General features: G+C 48.7%; 1 protein-coding gene across 27 annotated transcripts in view; it reads left to right on the forward strand.

Annotated features, from left to right (window-relative positions):
* Positions 1 to 18,411, forward strand: part of ZNF185 (zinc finger protein 185 with LIM domain) — a 66,934-nt gene that overhangs the window by 32,830 nt on the left and 15,693 nt on the right. For 15 of the 27 annotated variants that reach the window (XM_070604492.1, XM_070604496.1, XM_070604488.1 and 12 more), the window contains 7 exons: positions 97 to 201; positions 1,201 to 1,299; positions 1,548 to 1,619; positions 3,468 to 3,563; positions 4,465 to 4,554; positions 9,618 to 9,815; positions 18,012 to 18,206. In XM_070604492.1, coding sequence (XP_070460593.1) covers positions 97 to 201; positions 1,201 to 1,299; positions 1,548 to 1,619; positions 3,468 to 3,563; positions 4,465 to 4,554; positions 9,618 to 9,815; positions 18,012 to 18,206 — 855 coding nt within the window. The remainder of the gene's footprint in view (positions 1 to 96; positions 202 to 1,200; positions 1,300 to 1,547; positions 1,620 to 3,467; positions 3,564 to 4,464; positions 4,555 to 9,617; positions 9,816 to 18,011; positions 18,207 to 18,411) is intronic. The other 12 variants (XM_070604511.1, XM_070604513.1, XM_070604517.1 and 9 more) reach the window with 2 other exon arrangements.

Consider the following 18,411-nt stretch of genomic DNA (forward strand, 5'->3'; position numbering starts at 1 on the left):
TCCTTGGAGACAGCTGGCATTTGGGGATGAGGTAACTGCCCCAACCTGAGTGTGGGTGGCTGCTGGGTGATTAACTTATGTTTCTTTCTTCCATAGGTCTTGCCCGGGCTCCAAAGACAAGGAGGTCCCCAGCCCCAGAGAACCCAACAGAGAATTGGCTAGTGAAGAGGCCTTCAAGGTCCCTGATCCGGACTCTGAAAGGTAACTCAGTGCAGGCACATGGTGCCCACGTGGCCCCCGATCCAAGGTCAATGGATGGAGCTGGGACCAGGACTATTCCATTCCCCACTGTGTCCCCAGTGCCTGTGGCAGTGCAGGTCCTCAATGAATATCTGTTGAAAGAATGAATGAAGGAATGCACGAGGCCTGGAGAGGGACAGGCCCCTGCCAAGATTCCTCAGGGAGCTAGTTGCAAAGGAGGATGAAACTCTTGGCCCAACCTCACTGTGGTTTTACTCCATTGAAATCAGCCCTGCTCATGGCCAGGGCAGGCAAGGCTGCCAAGCTGGCAGTTTGGGGAAGTCAGCAGCCAAAGGATGCATGGGCCCCAGCAGAGCATCTAGTAGGGACGTCCAGGATGACCTGTGGACAAAGAGAGACGTGGAGGGAGCACAAGGATGGGAGGCAAGCCATAGTCGGGGAGGATGAGTCCAGAGGGGATGGTTGTGCCCAGCCATCCCATGACCACCCAAGCCAGGGAATGGTGAGCAGTGGCTGAGAGTTGGGCATTTCCTCAATGGGAAACTGGTAGCCAGTAATGTATAAGAGCCCACAGCTTTGTCTGCTTGCCACTACCTTCTCAGTGTGGAGCACTGACCCCTAGTTGGGACTCAGCCCTAGGAATAAGGGAAGGGGCCCCAAGATGGCTGGGGAAGCCTTATCTTGCCCTGGGCTCTATGGTTTATTAGTGGCCCCAAATGCCTTGCCCCTTGTTCTGTTGGCCATTGGCCCGCCATCATGCCAACCTCCTCCCGAGTTGCCACTTTGCTCTCTTTCTTGGCTCCACTATTGCTTTCAGCTCATCAGGTTTGGAAGAAAAGCAAAGATACTTGCTGATATTGGCTTGGCTCCAATCAGAGCAGTGCACGGTGGCAGCCAAGGGCCTGGGCTACTGGTCCTTGAAGCCTGCTTTTAGGATATCTGAGTTAGATTAGGTCAAAACCCAATCAGAGTCACTAAATGCTTCTTTTCCCATAACAGGTCAAGTGCACAGTCAAGTGATGGAAATGTGAGATCTGGAGCCTTGGGCTCCCCACTTGAAGGCTTGGCTGGAGCAGATATCAGCTCTGAGAGAGGAGGGTGAGCTGCCTGGGAGAGGCAGGTGGCCCCGAGTTGTTGATTTTCTAATGTCCCTGGTGACAAGCTGTCCCAGGGTCAAGCTGCCAAAACAGTTTGGGCTGCTGCGGGCCAACCACTGGTCATTATGTGTAGTCCTGTCTACTGCACTCCCACCCCCACCACATCCTTTGTCCCTGGGCATTCCACTTGTGGGAATTACCTATGCTTCAATCTTACTTCTTCTCCTACCCTCTGCCATTGGTTCTCAGCTCCTCCAGAGCAGGCATAAAGGTCCACTCGCAGCTGGAGGCCCAGCCCTCACCTGATTGGGCACCAAGCAGGTAGGATGAACGTGTGGGGAATGAAGGAAGGGACAAACTAACAAATGAATGACCGAATGATGGATGAATCGGTGACTTCTTTCTTCTTGGCTGAGCTCTGAAGATAGCTAGAAGGAGGTCTTCTAGCTTCTTCCCTGCTTTCTCCCTTCCTTCCAGAAGCCCGCAAACCTCCTTTTCCTGCCTCACCCTCCTCCCCTGGCCATCTCTGCTCTGAGGTTCAATGAGAGGAAAAGCAGTGGCCCCAGTGAGACAAGCTAGGAGACAAGTGTGTCCAGCTGGGCTCTGAGTTCCTGGATCTGGGTGGAGTCAGGGGCCACTTTCTCAGGTGATTTGAGAGTGGCAAGGTCCCACCTGTCCTAAAGTGGTTCCAAACCAAGCATGAGTCATCCTTGGGGGCAAAGGCTAGGCATGCACATATTGGCACAGATAGTTCTACTCTAAGCTGTGCTGGAGTCCTCATGCTTCAGAGCAGATGGCCAGAGAGGAATGGTAAAGCCGGTGTCTGTAGAGAGCCATGAGTGCACGCTGCAAGCAGGCACCTCTGCGCTCCAGCGGTCTGGCTGAGGAGGGAATCCCAAGGAAGAGCCTCTGCTGACTGCTTTGCTGACCGGCCCTCCTGGCTGCCTCTGCCCACCCAAGCCCACGGGGGGCCCCTTGCCCTCACTAACTTTACTAGTTTGCAGCTGATGCCTGGACCCAGACTCCTGACTTCCAAATCCAGGAGCACAAGCCAACACGGGAAGGGGACAGCAGGCCCCAGCCTCTGACCACTGTGCCTCAGCAGGTGCAAGGAGAGGCCACTAGTGGGGAGGACCGTGCGAGAGCCCAACACCTGAAGCCTGCATCACTGTGTGCTGGCCACCGCAGTCGTGCAGATTGACTCAGTTCGCTGGTGGCTGTCGTGGAAGACTTCTGGCCCAGTGCTTCATCTTTGAATATTCATCCAGATCATCCTTCTTGCTTATGCACCCTCATAAAATGAAGTCTTTGCTTTCCGCTTTCAGTTTCTTTAAAGTGAAGCCAAACTTCAAATTAACTTGCAGAATAATCTGAAGAATCTTCTAGATTTTTATGATTTTTAACTCAGCCTTTTATGTTGTCTTATTTATATTTATTTTGACAAAGATTTTTAAGAAACTTGCCTATATTGTTTATCCATAGAAAAGGCTGCTTCTCTTGGAAAAAACAACCACTCTCCTTTTCCATTCATTTGCATGAGTTTACATAATAATTGAATTTAGTGATTATGGTTACAAGTACAATTGGCATAAATGGAGAATGTAGCCTCCCCCTGGGAAGGCTGGGTAAGAGAGCACCCACTCAATTGATATCAAGTTGGTGGATACAGATGGACAGCAAAGGGCAACAGGGCCCAGTAATAATAACAGGAACACTTTCCCATGTGCTAGGGCACAGGCATTTATTATTATTATTATTATTATTATCATTATTATTATTATTACTCGAAGTACTCGGCTTCTATTAACTCATTTACTCTTCTCAGGAAGCTTGTGAGGCACAAAAAATTATCACTCCCATTTCACTGATGATCAAACTGAGGCCCAAAGAGGTCAGGTGATATGCCCAAGGTCACACAGCAGGGTGGTAGCAAAGCCATGATTTGAATCTGAGCAATGGGCCTCCAGGGAGTATGCACTTAGCCACTAGACCACACTGACCCAGTGTCAGGCAGCCATGGGATACAGGTGAATATTGTGCCCCAAGCATCTGTTCAAGCAGCTTTTCAGTCCCCATCATCTGTTGGGGAAAGAACCCACCCTTTTGGGAGGGAGTAGACATATAGACACAAAGTCCTGAACCCAGACCGGGCTTGACCTCCTTCCACAGGCTGTGCTCAGCTGCTGGCTTCACCCCTCTCCTGGATGATCAGGGTATGCATGGTGCCAACGCTCAGCCTTGCAAGCCTGGACCAGCAGCCACCAGGTAAGGGTGGGGTGACTGCCAGGTGACCAGTCCCATTACCAGACACAGCATTCAGGGTTCAGCCTTAGCTCCAGTGCCCCAGAATCTGCCTTGCACTTCTCAGCTCCATGCCACCTTCACATCAGGTGATCACTGCAAGAGACGGAAGGCTGGTAGGGGCGGTGGGGGAAGAGGAACAGGTGATAAGTCAGGGGACCCAGACAGCCCAACACCTATCCACAGGGACCCAAGCTGAGGTGGCGGGGGAGGAGGGGCATCAGGAGGCAGAGCTTGGGAAGAGACCCTGCCAAGAAGTCTCAGTGAACCTCTCCTGTAGGGACTGCAGCCCAGCCCAGCCCAGCAAGCAGTAGCCAGGGGGAGGAATCCCAGGGACAGCCAGCTGGCACTAGAGAGCTCAGTCCCAGGGAGCACGTGGAGGCAACTGGGAAGGCACATGGCTCCAGGAGCGCGAAGGCGCAATGGGAAGAGGTTGTGCATTCCCAGGCTGCAGGCTTCTGCCCTATTTCATCTACCAATCCACCAGTAGGAGGACCATTTTGCTGTGAGTGTGTGGAGCCTTTAGTAAGGAATGATCTTTCTGGACTCCCACAGAACCTCAGGCCGTATAAGTCAGGCAAGGATACTGGAACCTCAAACCAGGAGACTTCCTCAGGGACTGTGAGCTGGGCAGGGGCAGTGCCTGGTCTTGAGCTCAGGGTGCTAAGGACACAGCCAGGGCTCACAAGATGTTATCACGCACAGTGGCATCTGTGCCACACTAATGGCAGGACTGAGAGGCCAAACTTTATTGACAGATGTAGGTCTCCCTTTCCTGTGAGAAGGCGGCCGGGAAGGGGAAGACGTGGGACCCCAGTCTCCTTTGGTCTGAGGCCTCAGTGGACCTGTGTGGTTCCTCCCTCAGCTCCAGTACTACTCTGGCCTCTGCTGTCCTGGCTGACAGGAAGAGTGACAGCCCAGCAGACCTGGAGGACGTGAAGGCAGACCTGAAGGGGTAAGGCATCAACCAGAAGCTGCTGAGCTTCGGCAGTGGAGAGAGGCAGTGCAGGTGTGCATTAGCCTTTGGCTGGGAAGGTGAGGCCAGTGAGGCCTGTGAGCTGGCCTGAGGCACATGGCAAGGGCTGAAACCCCAGTTGGAACCCTCTGGCCTCCGCCTCTTGGGCCACGGAGCCTTCCACTACACCTTGTTGCTTCCAGCCAGGAACTCCTCCATAATCAGGAAGTCACCTACTTTTTCAGTCAGCAACCACTTGGACAGCACCTGCCCTGTGCTGCAGGCTGGAATACACAGACAAATCAGACATGGCTGATGGGGGGCAACGTCCCACCCAGACTGGAACATCCCATCATTGCTGGAGTAGGGGAAGTGGGGTCCCAGGATGGCTTTGTGGGGGAGGTGGCTTTTGAGCCGAATCTTGAAAAGTGAATAGGAGTCCTCCAAGCAAAAGGAACAGGATATACAAAGGACTCCAAACAACCTGGTGTTTCCTGCAGGTCCTTGTTGGGGAATGGTGGAATAGGAGGTTGTCAAGGTAGGCAGGGACTGATTGGCCTTTAACACCAGATATTGTTAGTGATCACAACAGCTACTTAACTTTGGGGCACCTACTGTGTGCACAGCCTTATATTCAGTGTCTCATACAGCCCTCCCCACAATCCTGCAAGGTTTTCACCTAATTAGAGTGAAGAACAAAGGCCTGTCCCAGGTCTCTGTGCCTCCTGGGAAGAACAGTGCTCTGAAATAAATAGCCAAGGTGCTGATATAGAGAGTGATGGCAGTGAGGACGGCTACTACTTAGATGGGTGGAGGGGGGCGACTCAGGCAAGCTCCTCTAAGGAGGAAAAGGAACCAACTCTAGGAAGAGCAAGGAGAAAAGAGCTGCAGATAGGAAACCGCAAGTCCAAAAGCCCTGTGGTGGGAACATGCTTAGCATGTTCTAAAGCATAGAATGGCTGGAGCCTAGCTGGTGAGAGGGACCAGAGATGGAGCAGGGCCGTGGTAAGCCATGATAAGGAGGTTGGATCTTATTTCAAGTTTTAAGCCAAAGAGAAACATGGTCTGATTGAGGTGTTTAAAAGGTGAGTGCATTTTTGCATTTTCACACTGCATTGCAGCTACTTTTTCACATTTGTCACCTGCACTTAAACCGGGCTGCTAGGGGGTGGAGTGGGCAATGGGCTTTTTTGTTTCAAATTGCACTGACAATTTTAACAGAGTGAAAACAACTGACACCTATAACGCACTCTGCTAGGTGCTCTACAATCTTCTCAGCAACTCTGTGAAATGGATAAGATGGGGAAACTGGGGCATAAAGGCGAAGTGACTTGTCTAAGGGCTTACAAGTGGCAGATCTGAGTCCAGACACAAGAGGCTCTAAGAAAAACTTCAGGAAAAACTTTAAAAAACTAGTTTATGAAATTTATCCTTTGGAGACTACTCTCAAGACTCAGAGCCACTAACACTCAGCTGGTTAATGTGTAAAGCGTGCTGTGTCCATGATCTCATCTACTATTTCCCAAACCTGGGGAACGATCTGGCTTCTTATTCTTCAGTTTAACAGTGGAGGAAATTGGAGGGCTCCTGTGAGGAGCAGAGCTAGGAATGCAGCCCACATCTGCCTAACTGTAGAGCCCAGGCTTGTAACTACTTACCTCCGATGTTTAAAAGTTTGCAAAATCAATACAAACTTTCTTGATCACAGTGTTTCACTGTGAACTGGCTGCGCTTGAAAATCATCCAGAGAAGTGTTTAAAAAAAAGAAAAAAGATTCTTGAGCGCCACACAGAGATTTATAGTTAATTGTTCTAGGGTGGACCTCCACCATCAATGTCTTTTTTTTAAACTCCCAGTTTATTCTCCTGTCCAGTCTAGGTTAGTAATCATCGTTCGTGGGTAGTGGTTCTGAACTAGGGGCATCTCTCCCATCTCGCCACCCGCTATGGGTCACTTGGCAATGTCTGGAGACACTGTTGATTGTCACAACAGGGAGGAGAGTGTAACTGGCAAATAGTGGGGGGAGACCAGGGATGCTGCCCAATGTCCTACAATGCACAGAGCAGCCCCCACCACAGTTATCCAGTCCAAAATGTCACTAATGGCGAGGTTGACAAACCCTGTACTAGTGCTTTCACGATCTCCGTGGGAAACCGGGAGATTGTGGATTGGGAAGAAAAAAGAGGTGAGGACAGACTCGCCTTGCCTTCCAGGGATCCGGGCAGCCAGCACAAAACACCTGCGCCTGCGCCCGTGCATCTCCGACTCACGCGCACCAGGCCGCGTCTGCGTCTAGCCGCGCGCGAGACCCTCCTGGATGCGCCTGCGCGCTTGCGTCCGGCGTGTGTGCGCCTGCGCGCGCCGCCATTTCCTGCTGCCGCGAGCTTGGATCGCAGTGCCTCTCGGGAAATGCGACCGTCCTAGAACGAAATGGCTGACCGGGGCGAGAGCGGCTTCGGCTTCGCTTCTGCTGCGGCCGTGCCCGCGCCGGCCGCCAGATGGCGCACGAGGATCACAAACGGGCCGGGCTGCGCATCTCTGGCCAGCCTGGGCTCGCGCCGGCCTTCTGGTGCGGAGCCTACTGACCTTGGGGTTGAAGCAGGCCCCGCTGTCCAGACGAAGGCGGGAGAGAGGAAGGGAGCTGGGTGCTCGCAAGGAGCCCAAAGGGGCTCCTGAGGTCCGAGGCTGTTCGGCAGGGCGCCCTGGCGTCGGTCGTCTCCGGGCACTGGACACTGGTCTTCGGAGCTGCCCGGGGGCAGGGGTTGTGGACACGCGTTGAGGACAGCCGGGCCCTCCCACCGCGAGGGACCCTTGGGCGGACCTGCCTGCCCTGGGCTCTGGGGTTCCGTGGAGAGGGGCTTGGTTCCCAAGAGCTGGGTGAGGAAGGGTGAGGGGGCTGGGCCGGGAGATATTGCACAGCAGTGGAACTGTCCCAAACTTGAGGGACTCTGCCGTACGCTACCCTCTTGTTCTTGCTTCATCACATACAGGAAGAGGCGTATAGTACGGTGATTAAGAGCATGGACTTGGGTTCACATCTAAGCTCTGTCACTTACTTGCTGTGTGGCCTTGGGTATCTTACTCATCTCCTCTGTGCTTTTTTCCTTACCTGTAGAATAATGGCATACACGAATGTAGGACATTTCCTAGCACAAAGTACTATATAAACGTCAAACTTTTGTTTTATAAAAACCTCAAGCTAAATAAAGCAGCCCCAGAGGAATACCTCCTTCCACCAGAAGTGTTCAAGGACACTTCGAAAGCTGGCCTCTGCTCCCCTTTCCCAGCTTTATCGGCCTGATTTCATTTAGTGAGATACAGAGTAGCTCATCCCGTCTCCACTAAACTTTTGTTATCAGACTTTACATCTAAAACATATGCTGTTTTCCTCTTTGTTATGTTGCAAGTCTGGGCTTTTCAGGTTTATGTTCTTTCTGTGCGAGGAACAGGTGAACTTTAAGTACGTTTATTCACTGTGGACAACTGTTGTCAACCAGTGGAGGAGTCTAATGGAGGTAGTGCAAGAGTAGAAAGGGGTATTCTCTTCCACGTAGAGAGTGTGATTTGTTGAGAATTGGCAGTAGCTGTATTATACTACTGGATCGTTGCTCTAGTTACAGCCAGAAGTGGTACCTTGCCTATCTCTGAACACTTGACTTCTAGGCCATTCATTAGGGGCTTGGAAGGCCTCTGGGATGTTACATTGCTCAGCAAGACTTCCTGTGACTGTTTTTACTAAGATTTCCTTTTTATAGGTTACACCTCCCATAATAGTAGTGGCTGCTCTGAGGCCTAGGGCGAAGGAGCCTTATTCATCCACTTGTGTCTGTATTGCACTGGATCCCTAAATTGCTCTTTGTAGAGAATCTTGGCTTTATTCACAAACTTGGTGAGGACAACCTCTATTACTGTAATTCTATAGAGGACATGGGCTCGGACAGGATTCTGATTAAGTCCATGGTAAAGCTAGCTCAGGGCTCCCAGAGTTGGAAAACAAGCTCTTTAGGCCTTCTAGGTTGTCTTTGCCTCAAGTATGTATGTCACAGGCAGAGGTAAGGTGGGTGTATCGGGGCATCCTCCTGGCCAAGGGACTGGCATTACCTGAGAAGACCACTTTTGGTATCTGGCTGGGCTGCAGCAGACCATCAGGGTAGAAGTGGCACAAAGAGGCACAGCACCCACTTGCCTGAAGATCTGCCAGGTGCAGCTGGAGGTGGTGATCACCTTGTCTGCTGTAGGATTTTGGTTCCTTCCACCTAAGCCCGAAGAGTCACATTTCTTTCAGGCATACTCTCCGGAAAGTATGGTCATTGCTCCTCTTGTTATTCCAGCTTGAAGACAGGGAGCCTGCCTACTATGGGATTAACTTCCATGAATAAAAAGTCCCAGGGATAGGTGTAGCTGGTGGTGGTGTCTTCCTATCCTGGGATGGCCCCACCAGCAATTGGAGGCAGGCTGCTGATGCCGGGAAGGTTGAGTTCAAGATGAGCCAGGATCAAGGTGATGATGAGCTAGATTTCCATTTTCTGGTATGAAAGTGACTGGGCTCATGTTCTCAATAATCTGACTCAGTCTTTGCCTCTGGCCTAGGGGGCATATGACATCTTTGGTGCCTGAGGCTGCCAGGCCATCACCATCACCATCACCATCACACAGGATAGAGGTTTTGGAGGATGCACCAGCAGTGAGAAGCACCTGAGGATGGGGATGGTGATGGGAGGCCATGGAGGAAGGAAGACCTCCCAAAGAGTTCAATGCATGGGACAGGCAGGAAGCCACTCCCTCCTTGTTGGATTCAGGGGATGGCAAAAGCATTGGAGGCTCAGGCTTCATCTAGCACATGTGGAGATTGCCTTTGTTGGTGAGAAGGGAGCAGCAGTGCTGGAGCCCTCCCTAGGAGAAGACAGACTCTCCCCAAGGTGGGGGCCATGCCAGGCTCCTCTACACCCCACCCTCTGGAAGAGGAGCCTGCTACTGCCATGGGAGGTGATATCAGTGTGCATTGGGTGAGCAAGGACTGGTCCCACAGCACTCACTCCATAAGGGTGCTCATTCTTCCTCAGCGCCTTGGCTGGTTCTGAGGAGAAGAATGTGGCTGCCAAGGTGGGAGAGGCCTGGCAGGAGAGGCCCAGAACCCCGAGAGGTGACGAGGGAGACCCAGCTGCACCCACCCAGCAGCCTGCAGACCCCAGCACCTCAGAGCTGACGAGCAACCCCAGAAGACCTGAGCCATTCATGGAACTGGACAGCCAGCGCAGCAGGTAAGGGCTATGCTGTGCTGGGCTCCTGCCTGCCCAAGCCAGAATTTTGTCAAGGGCCATGACCCAGGTGGGACCCACTTTCACCCCACATCCATGCTAGTGTCTGGCACATTGCACACCTGGGTGTTCAGGCTCCTGCCTCATGAGTGGGGTTAGGATGGTGACTCCCTGGGCATCAAGCAGTGTCAGGGGGCTTCCTGTGGTGCAAGGAGCTAGGATGGGGCCTGCGATGGGAGCACATGTCTGTCCCCAGAGGTAGGAAGCCCTGGCTAATTCCTGACGTGTAGAGTAGGAAGGCGGTCTCCCAGAGTATAGATGCACTGCAGTTGGGGGTCCCAGGAAGGGTGAGGGATATTTGTGTGTATAAAATGGTGCTATCAGAGAATGACAAAGAGAGAGAGAGAGAGAGTAAAAGCCAGAGAGTGTGACAGGGTGAAGCAGAGAGAGAGAAGGTCAGAATAAGAGGAAGAGAGCATGAGTGAGCAGGTATTAGAGACTGTGACAGTGGCAGTGAGGCTGACGGAGGGATTGTAATTGGCGATGTGTTGGTGCATGTCAGTGTGCATGAATGAGAGGCAAGTGTAACTGTGACTGGAGGTGACCATATGGTGTGTGTGTGAGGTTTTCATGTCAAGGCTCTGCTAACAGCATCTGGCCTGCTGGCCCCTACATTCCGTGTCCTGTACAGCACAGACATGTCTACAGATTGTGAAAATGTAGCGGGCTTGTATTGCTCAGAGAATTCAGGGAGAGCAAAGGAAAGCACTTACCACTTCTGCAGATCCAAGCAAATGGTTTCTCGCATAAGACAGAAATGCTAGAAGGGGAGAGCCGAGACCCTCACTGCCCCAGGAGACAGGAGATGGTATCTGTGGCTTCTTTTGCAGGGATAAAATAAAAACGTTCATCTCCCCTCATGATACTGGGGTTCTTAGACCATGGAGGTTCCATAGTTACTTAGGTAGGAGGCTATTTTTAAGACCAGGCTCACCTGTTAGATAACACATTTTCTTATTTCAGAATATCCACCTTGTCCTTGACTCCTCTGCCCATCCTTGACCCCAGGCCCTGTAAGGGCCCAGACCAAAGATACTGAGTGAACAACTTTGGACTTCCTGCCACAGCATGTGGCTTCCTATACCACTCAGCATTCCATCCAGCAAGAGGGGGTGTAAAAAGTGCAACCCATAGGTGAAGGAGGCAATTGGGTTTCTTTTTGACTGGAGGGTAGTGTCAGGAGAGGCTTTCTTTACAGGTGAGATGAGGTTGAAACTGAAATATTTTGCCAGACAGACACACTGTGAAGGAAATACGGAGTCAGGGTAACTGCAGTGAAGGAAGGGTTAATTGGCAGCTTGGTGGGAAATGTTGAGAGGGGATTAGGCAGGCACCTGCTCCTAGGCTGAGGAGTGTGATCACCTTCTGAGGGCCTCAGGGGCCACTGACAGCTTTCATGCAGGAGAGTGTTACGACCCGACATAACTTCTAGGAAGATTCCTCCCAGCTACTGTGTGGAGGATCATCCCAGGGGGTATACAGTAAGACAAGGTAGGAGACCAGTTAGGAGACTGTTTCCTCAGCCAAGGGACACGTGCTGGGGCCACAAGTCTTGCTGCCTTACTAATGGTAAAGGTGAGGGAAAGTGGTAGCCAAGGCTGCTCCTGAGATTTCAGGGTTGGGTCTGGGTGAATGGTGATGACCTCAAACTTGCGACAGGAACTAGTTGAAGGGTAGCACGAGGTTGAGGGGTGCTGGGCAGAGATATTGTTAGTGAAAGCTTGGTCTCTGATCCCGATGCCAATCCAAATAATGACAACAGAGTCTTGAGTGAAAAAGGAAAGGCTTTACTTTGCCAGGCAGAGGGAGCAAAGCAAGGGCAAGTGCCCCAAGAATTGCTTGCTCCCCATTAAGAAACGGGTAGGGGTTTGTATTTGGGGTTTTAGGTAGGGGAGGGGGGGCCATGGCCTTCTTGGTCAGCATTTCCCCATCTGCCTGTGTCTGGGGCTGCTTCCAGAGGAGGAGACAAAGGATTTCTCAGATGAGCGTCCCGTCCTTGGCTGTTTATCTCCATGGTGGAAGGTAGACTCTGGCATCAGGAAGCCGACGAGTTGGGCCTGGGAAGCTTCGGTATCTTGATATTCTCTGGACATTAGTTTCTCTGCAAAAGAACTTCAAGGTCCTGTGATTAGCCACAACTTTAGTGGGAGCCCAGCGTGAGGTCATCTGGACTTTAACAATTTGTAACTTCTGTTTGGTTGTAAAGCTCAGGGAGTTAGAGGTTAAAGAAAGAAACGTTTAGATATGAGTGTAACTAAAGAACCAGGGAACTGAAAATGTGTGCTTTTAGTTTTAACCCATATATGCTCGGTTCACTGTAGGGGAACTAATGTCAGGGCTGATATTAACTAAGAGTTGGTAACAATATGGTAAGGTCATTTGGGTCATGTTGAATATGAAGTGCCTGTAGGGAATATGGGCAATGATGTCCAGAAAGCTATTGAGTAAACAAGCTTGGAGTTGAGTGACAGTTAGACCAGGGCTAGAGAGTGGATGAGGTTGCCTGGAAAATGTCAGTTGAGTGGGGGATGCCATTTCCTTGGTCTCTTGTTTCTGCTACTGGCCTCCCTCCTCCTGTTCTCTTGGGGAAGAGTGGCTTAATTGGTTGCCAAGTTGGGAACAGGAACTGCATGGACCCAGCTTGACCCTTAATTCTTCCTGTTTTTGGAAGCAGATAACTTTTAGATATACAGCCCAGAAGGTTCCCCTAAATTCTCTGCTTCCCTCCAGAAGCTCCCAGGGCCAGTCGTCCAGCCAAGCCCTTGGCTGGGTGAGTAGGTCCCTGTGTTTCGGGGATGCAAGGGGAGCCTTCCTTCAGAGCTCTACGTGTAAAGCTGTCTGCTTCATTGGCTGACGTTTATCTCCATTTTCTGCTCTTCTTTTGTCTGAGAAAGAAAAAAGGGAGGTATTAATTATTCAACCCTAAAACTCTAATGGAGTATATAAAATGAAAAAAAAGTAAAAATAAGAAACAAAGGCAGATGGGTCGGAATTCTGGAAAATAATATTGAAGGGTCTTATAGAGGAAGAGGAGCTCAGGAGAGCGACATGGAGCTTATGGCTGCCTTGAGGGGGCAGGTTGGTGGAGCAGAAAGGCTGTGGTTGGATTAAGGTGGATTGAGGGGGGAGTAGTGGGTGAGGAAGTGCAGTTGGTGGAGGTACGCAACTCTTTCTAAAATGTTGGCCATGAAGTGATGGATGTGAGAGGGCCGAGTGGATGAAGAGCTACAGGATGATGGGGAGGGCCTTCTAGAGTGCATGCTTATGTGCCCAGGGGAGGAAATACCCACCAGGTAAGGAGATTTGCTGTTTGAAAAGAGAGTGAGCAAACCTGAAGGTGAAGGGTCACTGAGGTCATGGTGGGGGCCGCAGGGTGGTAGGTTCTAGAGCCTTGGGCAGGAAGGAGAATGCTCTGTCTCTGAGACAGGAGGGAAGGCCGAGTGTGCTGTTTCTGAGGTGGGCTGCAACACCCTGGAAATGCCCTTTCTCTCTTCCTCCTAAGTAGTCCACCTCTTGGAGTGTGCTGAGGTGTGGCTGTGGACAAGTCCTCTTTCCAGACCCGGCTGGGCTCTCTATTTCCAGTCATTGGGTCTGGTCACTAGCATGGCACCTGTGTATACTAGGTTCATCAGGAATGGCAACTTTTGGAGTCTGTGATCCAGGGGATTAAGGACCACTTACTGCTAATAGTCCCAAGTAGCAAGCAGTCCCTCAGCCCCAGTCCGGGCATGTGCCAGGAGGAAAGCCAGTTGGTGCACCCTGCTAGTGGACAAAGCTTGACTATCCTGGGATTTTAGGAAATGCAGAGGGAGGCAGAGAGAGAATTGCAAGGATGTAGGCAATGATAACAGCAGAATTGTTAGGGAGAGTGGATGGAGGGTAGGAAAAATCCTTGTTAGTATTTTAGAATGTCTGAATTGACCAGGTTAGAATCTTCGAGAACCCAGTCAGAATAGGGAATTCTCATGGGTGGGCTGGTTATTATTTCATGTGGGGACATGCAGGAGAGGACCAGGTAAAACCTTAGGCTATGAGAAATTGAGTTCTTCCATCAATTTGGCAACTTTTAATTTTTGTAGTCCATTAGCTCTACCATTTCAGATGACTGAGGATAAGGACAATATGACTTGGGGTATAGAGGAAGAACTTGTCGGGTTTCTTGGGTGACTTAACTGGTGAAATGGATTCCTCAGTCACTTGACAGAGCCAGAATTCCCTATGTGGGGGTACTTGTTCTAACAAAAGTTTTGCAACAGTAGTGGCAATGGCCCTTTTAAAAGGGAACAGACATATGGTTGTAAGAACTTATTTTAAACCACGAGATTTAGGAGTGGAATGAAATCAAAATGCCAATGAAGAAAAGGTCCTAAATATCTGTATATTAGTAAAATCCCATAGGTAAGTGATGTGAATTTCGAATCGAAAACCACTGGCCTAGAATACACTGGACTTAAATTAAAAAAAGTAAAATTGCTACTAAGTTAGCATTTAAAATATCATTGAAATTATCACTGACAACACTGTGCTGCTGTTGTCTAATATCAGGCAAGGCAGCACCAGGACTCTGAGAAATGGAAGCATATCATGGGCAATGAGGGCACTGACAAATCTCTAGGAATTTTATATAATTTCTGAAATATTTATATATTTAACATTTTACCCATTAAATTTTAATTTAGGAAAGGCTCAGCATTATTTTGGGGGGGATTTGACAATGCTTCCCATGCAATTTATACAATATTAAATAAACTTAATTATTTTTAGTACTTCTCTTATTACAAAGTGAAAGAACACATAAATCCTTTGGGCCCTCTGGGAAATCCCAGTGTCAGTTTTAGGTGTAAAAGATATGTTGTATTTTATTTGGGGAAGGCAAAATGTCAAATGTTATCAGGAAATTTGAACATTTGACTAAATAAGATTATAGGATAGTGAGAAATAATAGTTATCTATTGAGTCAAAGTCACAAAAAAGTAGACCTAGAAGGTAACATGCTTGTAGACACTCTTAGCTCCTTTAAAATTAAAAAGCCTTTTAAAAAAATAATTGAGGACATGATACAGTCAACGTAAAGGATAGGACGTTAGTTTGATAAGACATAAAAACTTTGCATTTTAGACAGATTACTCAGGAGGAAACAAAGAGCATTTGTAACCTTTTATTAAGAGCAGACCAATGATCCAAGAAAATTTGGTTATTTTAACAGAGAGGAAGCCAAATTTTAGTTTTGCATTAGTATAATATTTGATATTAGAGCTTTTTTGAAAATCTTATAGCCTCAATAATTTTTAGCCAGTTTTGACCATGACAAATAAAATTTCTTTTCTGTGAACCTTTTAGAAGTTTTAAAACATCCATTTATATTCCTTCTTACATATATTTTGGAACCACTGGTTATTTAAATTCAGGACAAAATTACTCTTTTTCCTTAACAAAAACATACTTGCATACTTTGCATACAAAGATGTTCCCCTTTGCCATTATCACTTTTAGTAGTTTCATTCATACATACTGATTATAATCTTTAACTATTAGTAACTTCTATTTTACAGAGAAGACTAGGAAGTAGATCATTTCGAACTGTCATATGCCAGCATTTTGTAGCAGACTGGTAAAGCTGATGAGTATCTATCTCACGAAATTTTATAGTTATATACTTTTTTATAGTACAATTTTTCAGTGTGGATAAATGAACACATTTATTAACAGATCCAAATAGAGCTTCTCTGTACTATAAAAAATAAGAAGGAAAAAGTATATAAATTTAAAATTAGGCTTAATAATTAATGTTTTAGTATTTTATCTTACTTAGAAATCATCTGGGTATTTAATGAATATCTATTAGTTAATTTAGCATAAGTCCAAGGTTTTAAATTACGAAAAGGATCTTGGAAACTGTCTTTAAGCTGACGTATTATAAAACATAATTTCTGTTGAAATAAAGTTTATCAAAATAATGACTCAGTTTGGTTAAAAGCAAATTTATATTGTTATAATCTTAAATATCTAGTAGATATAATACTAGCTTATTCGACTAGTACACCTGTTTAGGTTTAGGAAAAATATACACAAGTAGAATAAAAATATATGCTTCTATTATATGTAATGTTGATAACTCACAAGACATAGCTGTTTTTTATTAAACTAACAATATTAAATTAGTGTTGTTTGCCAAAAATTTACCTAAATTTTTTGAGCTTGAATTTTTAAAATATTCAGGTTAGTTTCTATAAGTATACTTATTCTTTTTTACATTAAAGTATTAGAAATTGTTTCTTTATGAGAGTTTTAGGAATATTTAATTTATATGTGTTTATCTCTAAGTCAATGGGAATAGAGGATAAGGGATTTTGTAAGTTAATTTGGTAACACTAGCCAAAGGTAAGAAAATATTACACATATATAACGTACATATATACATAAACATACTGACAGACATCAATATAGATCTTACGGCTTTCGTTGTAAATTTTCAGGCATGAGTCAGGTAAAACACAGAAATACAAAACTCACTGGTTTATATGAGTTGGCTCTTGTCTTTGCCCCACGTTATATTTTTATCAGAATTGTGTTTCTGGCAGATGGGACAAGTTGAGGTTACCTGCTCAACATGAAGGCTAAAGGTTCCTACTGATATTTGTAGAGGAGGCTTTTAAGATTTTTTTTTTTTGCCCTGAAATAATGTGATCTTTTGGAGACTGTAGACTAAATTTTGGGTGAGAGACCAAGGAGCAACCAGACAGCCGTCATGGTGTCTCCAAAGCTTATCTACCTTGATAAAATAGCCAAAGTGTTTCCAATTACGTTTTTTAGCCTCATATGGTTGTTTTCCAGGTTCCTGAAATCCTGGACAGCCCCCAGTGGGAGCAGGAGCCTAAAGGACCACGTATTGGTCTTAGACACATCCAGGAAGGGACGTCCTGCAGGACAGATAATTTGGGATACTGGGAAGCAATAGTAGGTTCCTTGAAGAGTTGACAGGAAGAAGGGAATGAAGAAGTGACGAGTTAGTATAGACAGTTCTTTCAAGAAGTTTGGCTGTTGGAGGGGGAAGAGAAGCGGGGGCGGGGGATGGAGACGGTGGCTGAAGTTGAGAAAGGCCTTCTGGTTTGTTTTAATTTAAGTGATGAGCCCTCGCTTCTGCTGCTACCCCACGTCCATCCCCAGAGTTAACGACGCTTAGTGTAGGGGTAACTACGTGATCAGATTGAGTCGCGGGGAAAGGCTCGAAGTTCCATACTGACTGCTATTTATGAACTGCAAGCAGACCTTCACTCCAGCCTTTTCATCTGTAGAAAAGGGATGAAAATGCTACTGCGTCGTAATAATAACTTTGAATACTTAGCAATAAAAAAAACGAAGTGCGAAAGCAAAGTGGCCACGATACGCATGCACGCGCGTGCGCGTGCGTGCGCCGGGATCCTGCGCGAATCTGCGAGCGTGTGGCCCGTGTGTGTGCGCCTGCGTGCGCCGCCATTTCCTGCAGCCGCGAGCTCAGAGGACGGTGCCCGCCGGGAAATGCGACCGGCAATAAGGAAAATGGCCGCCCTGGGCGAGATCAGCCTCGGCAGGGATTATTCTGCAGCAGTGCCCACGCCAGCTGCTAGATGGCGCGCGAGGATCACAAATGGGGCGGGCCACACATCTCGCCTGCCCAGGAGCCTTTGGGTTTTCGTGATCCTTCTCCTCCGTTGTGGTGTCACCGGCCCGTCTGAGAATCTAGCGAGCCTGACGGTCCTGTTAACCTTCCATCGCCCGCACCCGGTCCGCCAGGGCAGCTTGGGGGAAAGGCCCCTTCCCAGAGAGCTGGGTCCCTGCAGGGCCTGGCTGCGTGCACGGGTCTTCTGAGCCCCGCTGCCTGGGGAGAAGACAGGATGACTTGGGGATTTTTAGGCAGGACGGAGTGACTGGGACGAGGAAGGCGACTGCCTTTGTTAGTGGGAAGGGAGCAGCGGTGCTGGAGCCCTCCCGAGGAGAAGACAGACTCTCCCCAAGGTGGGGGTCATGCCGGGCTCCTCTATGCCCCACCCTCCAGAAGAGGAGCCCGCTATCGCCACGGGAGGTGACATCAGTGTACATTGGGTGAGCAAGGACTGGTCCCACAGCACTCACTCCATAAGGGTGCTCATTCTTCCTCAGCGCCTTGGCTGGTTCTGAGGAGAAGAATGTGGCTGCCAAGGTGGGAGAGGCCTGGCAGGAGAGGCCCGGAACCCCGAGAGGTGACGAGGGAGACCCAGCTGCACCCACCCAGCAGCCTGCAGACCCCAGCACCTCAAAACGGCAGAGCAGCCCCAGACCTGAGCCATTCATGGACCTGGACAGCCAGGGCAGCAGGTAAGGGCTATGCTGTGCTGGGCTCCTGTCTGCCCAAGCCAGAATTTTGTCAGGGGCCACGATCCAGAACAAACCCTAACACACTGGGCATGCCTGTTACCCTCTGCAGTTGTGACTGGCTAGGAGCCAGTGGGAAGCTGACCAGCATGGAGTATCCCAGGGTTAGGTCTCCATGGGCTTCAATTTGGAGCCACAGCATCAAATC

This window comes from Equus przewalskii, chromosome X, assembly GCF_037783145.1.
Source record: "Equus przewalskii isolate Varuska chromosome X, EquPr2, whole genome shotgun sequence".
NCBI classification, from domain to species: Eukaryota; Metazoa; Chordata; class Mammalia; order Perissodactyla; family Equidae; genus Equus; species Equus przewalskii.